The 15,367-nt window shown below is 44.4% G+C and overlaps 1 protein-coding gene across 2 annotated transcripts in view; it reads right to left on the reverse strand.

The window, feature by feature from the left end:
- LOC311087282 (NACHT, LRR and PYD domains-containing protein 12-like) overlaps positions 1 to 15,367 on the reverse strand; it is a gene marked incomplete at its 3' end in the record, with an annotated part of 349,673 nt that overhangs the window by 297,250 nt on the left and 37,056 nt on the right. The window contains exons 13-16 of one of the 2 annotated variants that reach the window (XM_084120583.1): positions 13,811 to 13,978; positions 13,244 to 13,417; positions 12,902 to 13,063; positions 7,189 to 10,747 (exon numbers count right to left, since the gene is read on the reverse strand). The exons of the other annotated variant lie outside the window; for it this stretch is intronic. Coding sequence (XP_083976709.1) covers positions 10,702 to 10,747; positions 12,902 to 13,063; positions 13,244 to 13,417; positions 13,811 to 13,978 — 550 coding nt within the window. Of the gene's footprint in view, positions 1 to 7,188; positions 10,748 to 12,901; positions 13,064 to 13,243; positions 13,418 to 13,810; positions 13,979 to 15,367 lie in introns of those variants that run through there. 2 annotated transcript variants of the gene reach the window in all.

Here is a 15,367-nt window from a genome sequence, read left to right on the forward strand (position 1 = left end):
ACCCAGTCAGTCAGGTTAGCTCCCGTCTCGGTGGGGCTGGTTCCCAGTAGTAAGTCCGTAGGCAGCCGTACATGTCGTCCAAACATCAAATATGTTGGGGCGTATCCCGTGGTGCTATGTACACTATTATTATAGGCCTGGACTACAGCCGGGAGATGTGTCATCCAGTTACTCTGCTGTTCTGCCTCCAACGTTCCGAGCAGGCCCAACAAGGTCTGATTGAAGCGCTCGCAGCCTCCATTCCCCTGGGGGTGATAGGGTGTGGTGTGGGTCTTCTTGCAACCATATAACTGGCACAACTCCCTGATGACTCGGGACTCGAAATTAGGGCCCTGGTCTGAATGTAATACTTCTGGACACCCGAAGGGCTGGAACACATGTCTCCACAGGGCGGTGGCAGTGGTGGTAGCGGTTTGGTCTCTGGTCGGGACGGCCCATGCATATTTAGTGAAGAGATCGGTCACTACAAGGATGTTCTGGATAAAGTCAGGTAATCCATCGCCACCATGTGCAGAGGGGCCTTGGCCCGAATGGAGACCAAGGGTGCTCGTTCCGTCCTCCGAGCCTTAAACAGGGTGCACCGTGGGCACTGCGAAATAAACCGTCCCACGGTCCTCTCCATGCCAGGCCAGTAAAAGTATCTCCGTATCAACGACGTTGTCCTTTCCTGCCCTTGATGTCCCAAATGCGTATGATACGCTCGAAGTAATGCAGGGGCTTGTTCTTCCGGTACCACCACTTGACATACCTCCTCCCCCAACGTTGGATCCTGTACCCGTCGACAGACGACCCCCTCCTTAAGGGTAAGCCTCTCCCATTGTCCCAACAGCCGTTTTACCCCTTGGGATTGCCCACGCCGTGCCTCTCTTTCCGGCCAATCCCCCTGCTGTAGCCAGTCTCGTACCTGTGCCAGACCCGGGTCCTCCATCTGACGCTCTTTCCACCGTTGGGGGTCCCAACCCCAACTCACGGGAGCCCCTTCCTCCCTAAGGTCCGGGGCCGCTACAATCCCCACCATCAGTCCCTCTTCTGGCGATATAGCCCTGCCAGGAACCGGTCCAGCAGGCTTTCCCTCCGGCAGCCGAGATAGTACGTCAGCGTTCGTATGCTCCTTCCCTGGCCGATACTGAAGCTGGTAATCATAATTAGCTAACTGAGCCACCCATCGCTGTTCGACGGCTCCCAGCTTGGCAGTCTGGAGATGGACCAGCGGGCTGTTATCCGTCACGACCACCACCTTAGCTCCCCAGAGGTAGTCCTTGAACTTCTCGCTGACAGCCCACTTCATAGCGAGGAGTTCAAGCTTGAAGGAGCTATAGTTGGCGTCGTTACGTTCGGCAGGATGTAGACTTCGGCTGGCATAAGCAATAACTCGCTCCTCGCCTTGTTGCTTCTGGGCGAGCACTGCTCCCAAACCCAAGTTGCTGGCGTCCGTATAGAGCGTAAACGGCTGGGAAAAATTGGCATACGCTAAGATCGGGGCTTGGAGCAGCTCCTGCTTTAGCCTCCGGAAGGCTGATTCGCAGGCGGGATCCCACAGGATGGAGGAGGTCCCACGCCCCCGGGCTCGGCCAGAGCCGGCCAGCAGCTGGTTCAAGGGTTTAGCGATTTTTGCGAAGTCCTTAATGAACCGTCGGTAATACCCCACAAATCCTAGGAAGGACCTTGCTTGTCGCACGGTCCTCGGGGCAGCCCACTCCTGAACAGCCGACACCTTATCAGGATCCACTGCGATCCCAGCTGCACTAACCCGATGCCCCAGAAACTTGACTTCCTTCTGGAGCAACTGACATTTCTCGGGCTGCAACTTCAAACCATATCGTTCCAGGGACCGGAATACCTGCTCCAGATGTTGCAAATGAGACTTAAAGTCAGGAGAATATACTATGACATCATCCAGGTACACGAGTGTGGTATCCATAAGCTGGCCCCCCAAACAGCGTTGCATGAGTCGTTGGAAGGTAGCTGGGGCATTGCACAGGCCAAACGGCATACGCTCCCATTCAAAGAGGCCGAAGGGAGTAGTAAAGGCCGTCTTCTCCCGATCCTTTTCTTCCATCTGTACCTGCCAGTAACCGCTAGCCAGATCCAAGGTGGAGTACCAGGCAGCCCGGGTAAGGCTAGTCAGAGAGTCTTCAACCCGCGGCAGAGGAAAGGCATCTCGTTTAGTCACTTGATTGAGCTTCCGGTAGTCAACACAGAATCGCCATGCTCCGGTCTTCTTTCGGACAAGGACAATGGGTGCCGCCCACGGGCTACTGCTCTCCCTAATGACTCCCTTTTCCAGCATTCCTCGTAGTAGGGTCCGGACTTCCGGGTACAGAGTCGGCGGTACAGGACGGTAGCGCTCCCGGCTTGGGGGAGCATCTCCAGTCGGAATCTGATGCTTTACAATGTCTGTCCGCCCATAATCCTCCTCATGTGCAGAGAATAGATGTTCCCATCTCACCAGAAAGTCTTGAAGCTGTCTTGCTTGTTCTTCCCCCAATCCCTCGCCCCGCAGGGACTCCCCAGCAAGGTGGGCCGGCAATCCTCCATCTGTCCTGCTCACCGGGATTTCAGTTTGGGCTAAAGCCACCTCCACAACTGTGGGTCCCGCTCGGCTAAACTGAACTTCCCCTTCCTCACGAATTTGTTGAGGGCCAATTACCGTGATCCGGGCCAGGCGTTGGTGTCGATGAAGATCCACTGCATAAGAATTCGTATTACGCAGTCTGACGGCCACCCGGCCCTGATGTACAGAAGCCAAGCCGCGGGCCACCTCCACAGCCTGACTATCGGGATGAGGCTCCACCAGGATCCATTCCTTAGACCCGTGAAGCTGAGCGGGAAGGCGAGCCCAGATGATAGCCTCACTCTGAGCCGGAATGGACAGTACGTATCGACATGCTACTCTCCCCACACTCTCTTGGTCCCGTCGAGCCGCTGCCATACAAATCCGGCGACAGTCCGCCACAACCCGGTCCCATTCTCGTTTTTCCTCCCTTGGGGCCGTCGGTGTAGGTCTCGTTCTGAACAATTCTTCCCAGCACTCAGAAATGACGTTCATCCCCAGTAGGGCACGATGAGCCCCCATACAGGTGTCCCGAACAATCACAACTCCCTTCTGCGGGACCCGAGTCCCCTGGACCTCCAGGTCCGTAACTAGATAGCCCACATAGGGAATATCCAGACCATTAGCCCCCCGTAGAGTTAACCAGGGGGCATCCGCGGCAGAAAGATCTTGAACCCCGAATAATTCTCGGGACAGGCTTTCAGAGAATAGCGTCACCTGGGACCCGGTGTCTAGAAGGCATTGGACTTCGGCCCCATTGACTCGAACTGATACCAGGGGACAGCGGCCGACCAAATGATTTTTTTGTCGTTGATGAAAAGGGTCAACTAAGGGGGTCCCGACCACTTGACCCACAGTGGCCGGTGACACTAAAAACCCCCTTGTGACCCTCGACGTGCAGAACACTGCCGGACATAATGGCCTGGGGCACCGCAGCCATTGCAGATAGGACGTCCCTGCTCGTCCCACTGGAAACGGAGCCCCGATGGCCGGGGTGGTCGTTGTTCTGGAAATCGACCCCCGTCAGAGTATGCTCGCTCCCGTACCGGTGGCGAAGGGCGGTGAGATTCACGGCGAAGTTCTTCTAAAAAGGTTTTCGACAGTTCGGTCATTTGGTCACGGACGTCTCTTCTCAATTCGTCTCGTAAGGCCTGCTTCCAATCTGGTGGAGCAAGAGGTAAGGGACCGTCGGCCGCATTTGTGGCCATGCACTGGGAGGACTCTGGGACATCAGCATGGTCTCGTTCGAGAGCTAATGCCTCCTGGCGAAGCTCATCGAACGTCAAGACAGGGTTGCGGCGTAGTTGGATCCGGAGGCTCTGGCGTATCGGGCCATCTCGCAGCCCCAGCAAGAACTGATTCCTTCAATAGAGCCTCTTCTTCACCAAGTCCATGGTCCTGTCTCCCCTTCAACCGAGACAATTGTTCCCGTAACTGCAGGGCAAAGGCACGAATAGTCTGGCGAGGCCCTTGCTTGCAGTTAAAAAATTGTGTGCGGAGAACAGCTGCGGGAGTCGTGTCACCATACTGTCCTGTTAGAAAACCAAAGATGGCCTGGGCGGTGGCTCGAGTGGCTTCCGGTGCTGCTTGCACTTCTCTCCTTGCTTCGCCGTCAAGTGAATTTAAAATGAACTGGGTCTTCTGGGTGGCATTTAACCCTTGCAGGCCTGCTAAGTACTCTACTTGTGTCTTCCATGCCGACAAACTAAGTTCCGACCCTGGTCCTCCATATTTTTGAGCCCATGGAGCTCCCATAAAGATGGGCATAACCTGTGGGCGACCCACCGGTACATCTTCGTCTGCCATTGCTCGGCCTCCGTCTACTCAACCCAAGGTGACCCTGCCGACTACGCCAAAAGATGTCACAGGCCGGGGTGGGCCAATCAGGCTGCACCCACCCCTGGAACCCCTCTTTCACCCTTGGGGGGTCGGACAGAGGCCAAGCAGGACAACAACAGACAGAATAATCAAAAAGGTATATTTTATTTAGGAATTAGAAGGTTAAAAGTCTTAAAAGGTAGAGGTCCGGTGAGTAGGATTTCTTCGGTTCCCAGGCCAGAAGGGGAGACTAAAGGGGTTCGTGGAATTGCCGTCAGGTAAGTGTATGGTACGTGTGTCTCGGAAGGAGGAAGAGAAAGGGGGGGGGGGTTTACGGCCAGGAGCGTGGGTCTTCTGACCAAGGTCTTTCACCGCCCACCAGACGGCGGCGGCTTTCCCTTCCGTCTTTCCCAAAGGCGGACAAACGCACGGGGCAGGCGAAAGGATGACCAACTGGATTCTTTTACTGTAGAGCAGCCAATGGCAGTTTCTCACAGTCTTCCTCAGAGGCGGACTTCTCACAGAACTGATAAGAGGAGTTAATTCTGCAAAGCAGACAGGTGAGCATTCATGTAAATCTTCGTGGTTCACAGAAGACAGGGGACTTACAACTGGAGTCTTTCACTGCAAAGCAGCCGATGAATAGTTTCTCACAGTCTTCCTCAGAGGCGGGCTTACACACAGAGCTGGTGAGAGGAGTTAATTCTGCAAAGCAGACAGGTGAGCATTCATGTAAATCTTCGTGTTTCACAGAAGACAGGGGACTTACAACTGGAGTCTTTCACTGCAAAGCAGCCGATGAACAGTTTCTCACAGTCTTCCTCAGAGGCGGGCTTACACACAGAGCTGGTGAGAGGAGTTAATTCTGCAAAGCAGACAGGTAAGCATTCATGTAAATCTTCGTGGTTCACAGAAGACAGGGGACTTACAACTGGAGTCTTTCACTGCAAAGCAGCCGATGAACAGTTTCTCACAGTCTTCCTCAGAGGCGGGCTTACACACAGAGCTGGTGAGAGGAGTTAATTCTGCAAAGCAGACAGGTAAGCATTCATGTAAATCTTCGTGTTTCACAGAAGACAGGGGACTTACAACTGGAGTCTTTCACTGCAAAGCAGCCGATGAACAGTTTCTCACAGTCTTCCTCAGAAGCGGGCTTACACACAGAGCTGGTGAGAGGAGTTAATTCTGCAAAGCAGACAGGTAAGCATTCATGTAAATCTTCGTGGTTCACAGAAGACAGGGGACTTACAACTGGAGTCTTTCACTGCAAAGCAGCCGATGAACAGTTTCTCACAGTCTTCCTCAGAGGCGGGCTTACACACAGAGCTGGTGAGAGGAGTTAATTCTGCAAAGCAGACAGGTAAGCATTCATGTAAATCTTCGTGGTTCACAGAAGACAGGGGACTTACAACTGGAGTCTTTCACTGCAAAGCAGCCGATGAACAGTTTCTCACAGTCTTCCTCAGAGGCGGGCTTACACACAGAGCTGGTGAGAGGAGTTAATTCTGCAAAGCAGACAGGTAAGCATTCATGTAAATCTTCGTGGTTCACAGAAGACAGGGGACTTACAACTGGAGTCTTTCACTGCAAAGCAGCCGATGAACAGTTTCTCACAGTCTTCCTCAGAGGCGGGCTTACACACAGAGCTGGTGAGAGGAGTTAATTCTGCAAAGCAGACAGGTGAGCATTCATGTAAATCTTCGTGGTTCACAGAAGACAGGGGACTTACAACTGGAGTCTTTCACTGCAAAGCAGCCGATGAACAGTTTCTCACAGTCTTCCTCAGAAGCGGGCTTACACACAGAGCTGGTGAGAGGAGTTAATTCTGCAAAGCAGACAGGTGAGCATTCATGTAAATCTTCGTGGTTCACAGAAGACAGGGGACTTACAACTGGAGTCTTTCACTGCAAAGCAGCCGATGAACAGTTTCTCACAGTCAATGATTCAGTATTTCACAACGTTTTTCTTCTCTGTAAGATATATCATAGTTAACTTCTTCACACAATCACAGTATTGTAATGCAGGTCAGTAGATAGGCTCCAGCAGATTTAAGTGTATAAATTCACACAACGAGACCGTGCATCACATCACTTCATCACTGTAAGTCATCACTCAAAGGGAAATACAAAGCTTAAGGCCGTTGCCCATTTCCTAATCCGCATTTACAGCAACCATCTTCATATGTGAAAAGTCAGCGATCGAATCTTGTACTCACAGTTCTCATCAAGTTTTCCTTATTCCAGCGTCTTCCCTCTTTCCACGAACGTACCTGAATCAACACCTGCCCTTGAATGACCGTGCCCACAGCCCATTCACTCTCATCACAGCTCAGCCCCGAACTCAGCTCCAAACATTGCTGTAAGCACTGCACAAGCACCACCCCAAAAACACACCGCAGCTTCCCTTTACCTCTCCTTTTATGCTCCTCTTAGACAACGTGTCTCATTCTCAGCCCTCGCTCACCTCGGGCCCAGCTGCCGGTGATCTCGGATAATTAATTCCTGTTTACGGGGCGCTTACGCTGGTTCAGGCTGTGTAGGTGTTTCACTGTTTAGGTTCCGGGGGAGTCGCGACAAATTTTAGTTCCGCTCCACAGGGGACCGATGTATTCAGTCACCCCGTGACAGATGTATGCAATTAAGAAACCATCTAATACGATTAAATGTCAAGTGTTTGTATAATATGAACTATTTTATTAAAATAGTTATCAAAATGTAAGACAAATTAAAAATGTATTCTTTTTTCTTTGAATATCAGGGTCAAGCAGTTTATAAGATGACACTGCCTTACAGGTGAATGTGATTTCAACAAATATGTTTCTGGATAAACATCTTTATTAATCCTGCATTCCAATCAACAAATCATATTTGAGTGACAAGTTTACAGTTTATGTTGAGTTTATGCTTACAACCAGGGTTTGGTGCTGGTTATTTACCTGTCATTTCCCTCTTTAAGGATAAGTTATGTGTAGGGTTTGGGTTTCTGGACAGGAATTGTGTTACAAGATGAAAAACAAATGTTGACCCAAGAATATGTCCTGCTTGAAATCACAGCAAAGATCTTTACACTAGGGCTGGGGTAAACGATTATTAATTAAACGATTAGTCGGGCGATTATTTTATCGATTAGTCGACTAATCTAACGACTAATTGGAATTATTTATCCTGTCTGTTATTCGCATATCTCTGTCGAGCCGTTACTCCGATGGATTTCAAACTCGACAGCTGTCTGGGCACGAGTAAGTGCAGTGCCAAGTTTGACGTTGTTTGGATGAGAAATGCAAAAGATATGTTAAATATATTGGTAAAAGAAGCACTTAGAAGGTTGTGGTTTAAAAATAAACATTCTGACATAAACACACTGTCAGCTACAATGTTTACTTCTGAATAATATAGTATAAATGTGATAAATCCTTTTTTTTTTTTCATGCAATTAATCCATTGAATCAATATAAAAGTTATTTTTCACATTGAAACTGTTGAAAATACACAACAAAGTAAGTTGATCCACATATGACAGCCTCTGAACTCGGTCAATACTAATCTGGACTAAACATAGGCTACATTCAATCAGCCATCGCTAGAAATACCTTCTAAACGACGGCGACCTTCTTTTTTGACGGCGATCAGCTGTAAAATGGCTTAGGTCCTGCTCGGTTTTCGTTGACTTTGAGTACAAGAATTGAAAGTTTTTTAAAAGATCCCCTGGGGTTAACGTGTCAGCATTCGACAGAAGTTTGACGCTGTCGTGTGAGAACAAGCATCAGTCGGCATTTCTCTTCCTCCCGCGTGCCTCATCTTCTTAATCTCCTCACGTAAATGATTAGATTTCGATGGCTTACCTTTCTTCCCTACGGCAGAATCCACCACAGGTTCATCAATGTATTATTTTTTTTGTTTGTTTGTTGATCAAAAAGTGCAAAGTAGATAAGGAAAACTAGGATGCCGGGTGTCAGAGCGCCACCGTTACTGTTTACAATGCGTGGAATGGTGCGCTGTGATTGGTTGAGCGGATTTGTGGCATTCTGCAGAGAAAGGAGACTGGCGTATGTCGCGGTTTGGAAAGAAAGGGAGAAAACATGGCAGAATAACACGGCGGGCGGTGTGTGTGTGGCGAGCTGTACCTCCGGGAATGGTGCAAAAAAAAAAAATAGATAATAAATAAAGAAGCGTCGACGCAAAAAATATGACGTCGACGTAATTTTGGCGTCGACGCGTCGACGTCATCGACGCACCGCTACAGCTCTACTTTACACACAGCAACTCAAAAGTGTATTCAGTTTCGTTCCAAGACCATAAAAAAAACATTCTCAATCAGACACTCCACCAACATGTACAACATAAGTTAACTGTCTGTCACACACACACGTTGCTTACTGTGCCATAAGGCTTACACCCTGGTTAGCCAGTGCTGACTGTGTCATTCATTTGCCAAATGTTGTCCAATTTATTTTGCAATGTAATCGGGTCATATTTGCTGTGTCATGTGTGGGCCACTTTAGGTTCACATTCAGATTCACAGTGATTACTGTCCCTCAACTTTGCCAAAACTGGCCCAGTTAAGTTTTAAAGGGGTCATATAATGGTACATGCACTTTTACAAGCTGATTGTACTGAAATGTGTGTTGGCAGTGCCTGTACACAACCATCATAAAATTATAAAAATCCATCCAGTGTTTTTTTTTAATCTCCTTATATGTTTGACCCTCTCTGAAATCAAGCCGTTCGATTTTGTGACGTCACTAAATCGACGCCCCTCCCACGATGGGTGATTGACAGCAGCTTCAACACAGACCCTCGCTCGTGAGCGAGCTGTCTGTCATCATAGTTCACGCGTCACTGTTGATACCCTCACTGGAGCAGAATGGCGTCTGCGATTGTGGTGTCGAGTTCTTCGGTGTAATAAGGAACACAGCAGTCATTTGGATGTTCCTAAATCCGAACCGTTGAAGATGCAGTAGCTGAGTTTTGTTTTTTAAGGGATATGCCCAAAGGATTGACGCGGGGATTCCCTCACGGGGATTCCCCACGATCGTCCATGCTTTCATGTTTGCACAAATTATTTCACACCAGACAGCTTTACAAACGAGAAAAAAACGGATCGGTACCAACATGTTCCTGCTGAACCTCCAGAAGAAGTGAGTGCTAATGTTTTATTAACCTTTATATTAATATTTATATTAATCTTTGCAAATTTGCAAACCTTGCTGCAGGCTTCACAATGAATGCGGCTGTTTACACTCAGGGTACATTACGGCATGTTTTCTATGTACGACGTTCTCAATATAATTCATAATCCCACGTTTATAATGAACAACGCGTTATGGTTTTTGTGTTATTGTGTTAGAAACGGTGTACGCACAGAACAGAGGGGCGGGGTGAGCAAAGCTCATTATCATTTAAAGACACATGCACTGAAACGGCGTGCTGAAAACAGAGCTGTTTTTGACCAGGTAAAATGAGTGTTTTCTTACAATACTAATGAGAATTTTTAATTAAAGTATATTACAAATTTTTAATTTAGACCCTAAAGAATCATGTTAGCTTGTACAAAAATGGCATTATATGACCCCTTTAAGATTAAATTATTAAATTAAATTATTCAGATTAGTCATCCGGGCCATAAGAAGGCCTGCAGTGCCGCATCAGTGCCTGAAGTGGCCCACATCCGTCTGCTATCTGAGGAGCGAGTGAAACACACACAAATGCTGTTAACTGGTAAACATGTTTAGTCGGTCTGTAGAGGAGAAGAGACTTCATCCACAGAACAAAGACAATATACTGTAGATCTGTGCATCAGCAACAGACACACACACACACACACACACACACACACACACACATAACTAACTTCATATACAATAAAACAATAAAGATATTCTGTGTATAAAATGTAAGAGAGATAATGTAAATGTTTAAAAGTTACATGTAAACTTTATATCTTTTGAAACATTTATGTGCTATACTTGACAATCACGTTCATGATTAGAAATATTTACATAATTATGGATGACTTCAATCCAAACATTATCATATTTGCAGGCCTGATACTGAAGATTTCTGCTGACACTCATCTGAGCTTCTTCCTCTGTTCCTCCTTTAATTACAACTGAACCATCATTTGGCTGAATAATAAACCAACATGAATCATTCAATATCACATGTTTCTAATACGCATGCTAACACACACGCTGCTTTATTTAACTGTGAAGTCTGAGTCTCTTCCACCTGTATGAAACACATTTACACATTTATTTCTCCTCATGGACAGTAGTGAGACTCTTCTGTGGATCACCTGATGGTTTCTGCTCCTCTCATGATCATTTCACACTATGATATAACGCATCCATCAGAGTTTGATGATTGACCTTCATCTCTGTAAAGTGGAACAGAAGAGAAAACAATCAGTGTTCAGTGGAACAAAGTGCAACTTATTATATTTCAGTTGCTGTTTTTTTTTAGTAAAAATAAGTTCAATTGAGTATAATAGATTTAAAACCTGAATCATGTTCATATGTGTGTGTGTGTGTGTGTGTGTCGGTGCGACTCCTATTGAGTCTCTGTAAAGGAGAAACTAATGAGTGTACGGCGTATGGAATAAACCACAGGGAGCAAATACAAATGTTATTTTGAGTTCAAACACAAACCTTTAGTTAAAGCCGTTTGTCCTCTAGTTTAAACATGTTTGTAGACTCTTAGTAAATCACTGAGAGTAAAGTAAGTGTAAAGTAGTGTGACGTGTTGCTTGTCACAGTAAAACACACTAGAGACAGTGTTTCCCCTAGGTTTACAGGTTGGGGGGGGGGGGGGGGGGGGGCATTTAAAAAAAATGTTAACATAAGATATCTCTTTAAAAAAATAAAAAACACATATTTAAATCTTTTTAAAATTGACTTTTGCAAATAACCTTTATTAAATTTATAGAAGTATTTGTTAAGATTAATGGACCAGAGCTTAAATAGTTTTATTTTTTAACTAACAACTAAAAAAAGATTTATAAATACTAACAAATATATTGCTCATTCATTGTTTGTTAATGTTAGTTAATACATTTATATGACAAACAAATTTTAAATTGTTTTTTTTTGTGAGAAGTTTTTATTTCTATGATGCATTTATTGGAGAGAATAATCCTGTCAGACGCAGCACTGCTGTGAACGCGCGTTCACGTTTAAACACAATTTAAACAATGTATTATTCAATGCATTACTTCTATATAATTATATATTAAGTTGCTCAAGCAAGTGGTAAAATATTTAACCATGTATTTATATTAAAATCTTTTGCATTTAAATTTTAATACAATAAATTTTGCATGTCACAAAGAACTTGTTTTTCCACCTCCACGAATGTCATTATGTCGCCTTGTTGAGGTAAATTGTAGTTTTCCTTGCTTTACCCCGGTCTTAAAGTGAAAAAAGTAGTATTTAATTAAATAAATTTATGGTGAGATTACTACACTTTATTTAATTAATCGCACTTATGGTGAAATGACTACATTTTCAGGTCAATCTGTGTTCATTTTGACCACGAAACATACGCTGTCACTTTAATTCAGCGTTTGCAGCACAGCAGAAATCATAGACCGTATATAAACGGCAAAAGTAGACTCGGTGCGGAAACGATCGCTGCACTGCTGTTTACGCACCGCAACTGGAACGGATCGATCATCGACGGACTGCATCCGCGTGCAGTGTGAAAGCTCTGTAAACATGGGTAAGGGAAAAAATACTCACCGCACACGCACTGCAAACGAAATATGTGTGAAACGGGCGTAGACTTGGAGCAGGAGAGCTACTCCGGCTGCTACTCGCAGTAGAGCGAGTGTTGCCATCTTCAGTTCAGCGACATATTTCCCGCCGCGCGCTCTCTGTCCGCTAGTACTCATCTGTATTTGACGCAAGTGTTTGTTTGTGTGTGAGTGTGCGCGCTTGCGCACTCATTGGGATAATTGTAAACGCGCAAACACAGACAGAAAAGACATGCCATCGTGGAAATAAGATAAATAACATATTACTTAAGGGCTATTTAGTTTTTTTTAATAAAATAACAAATTGTAATCTGGCGCTATAAAGAAAATCAAATCATATTTACTTGACTTCAAGGGGGGCGGGGGGAGCCGTTAGGAGGGCAGGGCGCCTCCCTTATATAATGGTAGGGGAAACACTGAGAGACAGAGGCATTTCTCATGTGAGCTGGACGCTGTGAGCTGAAGCTGGAACTGCACTGATTTTAGCAGGAATGCAGCATTTTCCTACAATCTGACCAAGTCTGTTTTCACACTGAAATGATTCACTTCTACAGACACAGTTAATAAAGCAGGTGTTGATGTATAAAGCTGTGACAGTGAGCTTTTGTTCTCTTTCCTCCTTTGTGTTAAACATTTCAATAACTTCACATTTTGTTCTCACACAAACCCTTTGTTGCAATAAAGCTTAATGATAATTTCCTTTCATGAATGTTTGAACGGTTTGTTCACATATCAGAGGTAAATGAAGATCTCTTTAATATCTCAGTGATGTTTCCTCACCTCAGGACACAGTTTGAGTCTCGTATCACATCTCTGAGCCGCTGATTTGAGTCTCCTATATTATTGAAACTCAGATCAAGCTCTTTTAAAAACTGCAGTGCTTTTGAGTCAGTCAAAGACTGAGTTAAAGAAGAAACATCTGTAATGTCACAGTGATATAGTCTAGAAAGACACAAACAGAGGAAGAGAGATTATCTTACAAACAAATCATGAATATGAAGAATTTTACACAAATATAATGTGAACTCAGACTCATCGTGAGATATTGAGTATAAAGTGTTTTAGTTTAAACTGTTGAAGTGATTTTAAGCATTTTGATTCTTGTATGTGAATGTGACTGACCTCAATCTCTCCAGTTTACAGTGTGGATCCTTCAGTACGGCACATAAGTGCTTCACTCCTGTGTTTCCTAGTTTATTCCAGCCCAGGTTCAGCTCTCTCAGGTGTGACGGGTTTGATTTCAGAGCTGAAGTCAGGATGAGACTCTGTTTCTCTGTAATACTGCAATCACTCAGACTGAAGACAGAGAAATAACAATAGTTCACATCTATGATGATCATCTTATTGAAGAGCTACAGCAGCATTTAGTTTCCAATAGTCTGTTCTGAAACCCAGTCACACTAGTTCTGTGTGCTGGAAGACACTGTTTCTCCTCTTTAACTATTTATTTGACGTCTCTCTTCTTTATTCTCTGTTGAAAAGGCAGATATCTGCATGTACACAATCAGTACATTGTATCAAATGCTGGAAATTAAACAATTACTATCTAGATAAAAGCACATAAAAATGTGAGCAATAGGGAAAACCCAGAAAGTGCACTGCTATAAACAATGAAACATAAGCCCTGCTGTCTTCAAATAAATAAACTTCAGTCACACTGTAATTGCTGTACAGTATAATGATACTAACTGTAGTTTCTCCAGCTTGAATTGTGGGTTCATCAGTAGATCACTGAGGTTTTTCACTCCAGAGTCTCCTAGTTTATTCACACTCAGGTTCAGCTCTCTCAGGTGTGACGGGTTTGATTTCAGAGCTGAAGTCAGGATGAGACTCTGTTTCTCTGTAATACTATACAGACTGAAGACAGAAAGAGAAAAGTTTATGATGATCAACTAACGTGTTTAGCTTCATCCAGCAGACTTTTGCTGACAAATAAACAGGGATATCCAGGTTCAGGGAACACAGAGAAAGACTACACATTGTTCATTTAAATATACTACCAACATTGTAACAAGACAAAGGTTGTCTTGATCTATGTATGTTAGTTTACACATTCATTTCATATAATTTTTTAAGGGTCTTAAAACACATTTTTGAGATGTGAACAGATATGTACAGGCTGCACATCACTGAAAATAATAAAAGCCCTCATAAGGATTACCAATAAGTGGAAATTGGTTATTTGTGAGTGAATAAATTGAACTTTGATCTTTGATGCTCATACATATTGCTTGGACGCATTGGCGTTTGACTGAAATGTAACATCTATGCAAAATAATCCTTCAATCATTTCTCATTCCTGTTTGAAATAAGTGATTGTGTTTTGTCAACAATAAGTATAAAAGTTCTGCATTTCAATTTTGTAGTGTGGATCATTCATTGCAACATTTAATCTGATTCTCATGTTTAAGAATCTGTTTTCTGCTTGACAAATAATTTATGCTACTGTTCACTGACATGCTTTTAAAGCTACTGATATCCAATTTTTTTGTCCTTCAAACATCTTAAATTGCACATGTGTAGATCAGGAAAATCTAAATTTCCCCTGAACCCCCCAAGCAACATCAATTCTGGGACCTCAGTTTTTATAAAACCCTGCGTACGGCCCTGCCTTCATGTTACCATTGTCTTCTGTCTGGCTTTGTTCCCTGTAACTGCTGTTGGTGACCTTCATGTTTCTCACTCAAGTATTTGTTTTTTAGTTTTGTTCACGTTTATTTGAATAAAGCTGCACTTGCGTTCAGTAGAGATGGGAGAAACAAAGCTTTTCAGAGCTTCAAATCAATTAAACCAATTTCTTCACAAAATGATTCACTGTTTTGAAGAGTTAGTCTAAGCGTGTAGTTTCGAAACGACACACGCTGGCCAAAAACTGCATAAAAACACCTTCTACAAACCCATTACAAATGTTTTACTGAAAGTAAAATATATCAAATGCAATTAACTAATCATCTAATATGATTAAATATCAAGTGTCTGTATAATATGTGCTCTTTCATCAATTTTCAGTGCATGTTTTGTTTATTTTATGGATGGCTCAGCTAAACAGGCCAATAAGAAACTATTAACTACTATTATTCCTTTTAATTATACTGATGTCTAATTATAACATCTACAAATGTATAAAACTGATCAGAGATCTGGTTAAACCCACATACACTTGTTCAATCTTAGTAAATCTGCATGATTCATGGGTTCACAGAGATCATCGCCCCCCAGTGGAGAACCATTGACATTTCCAAACGT

This window comes from Abramis brama (assembly GCF_963993115.1).
Source record: "Abramis brama genome assembly, chromosome: 7".
Taxonomy (NCBI): domain Eukaryota; kingdom Metazoa; phylum Chordata; class Actinopteri; order Cypriniformes; family Leuciscidae; genus Abramis; species Abramis brama.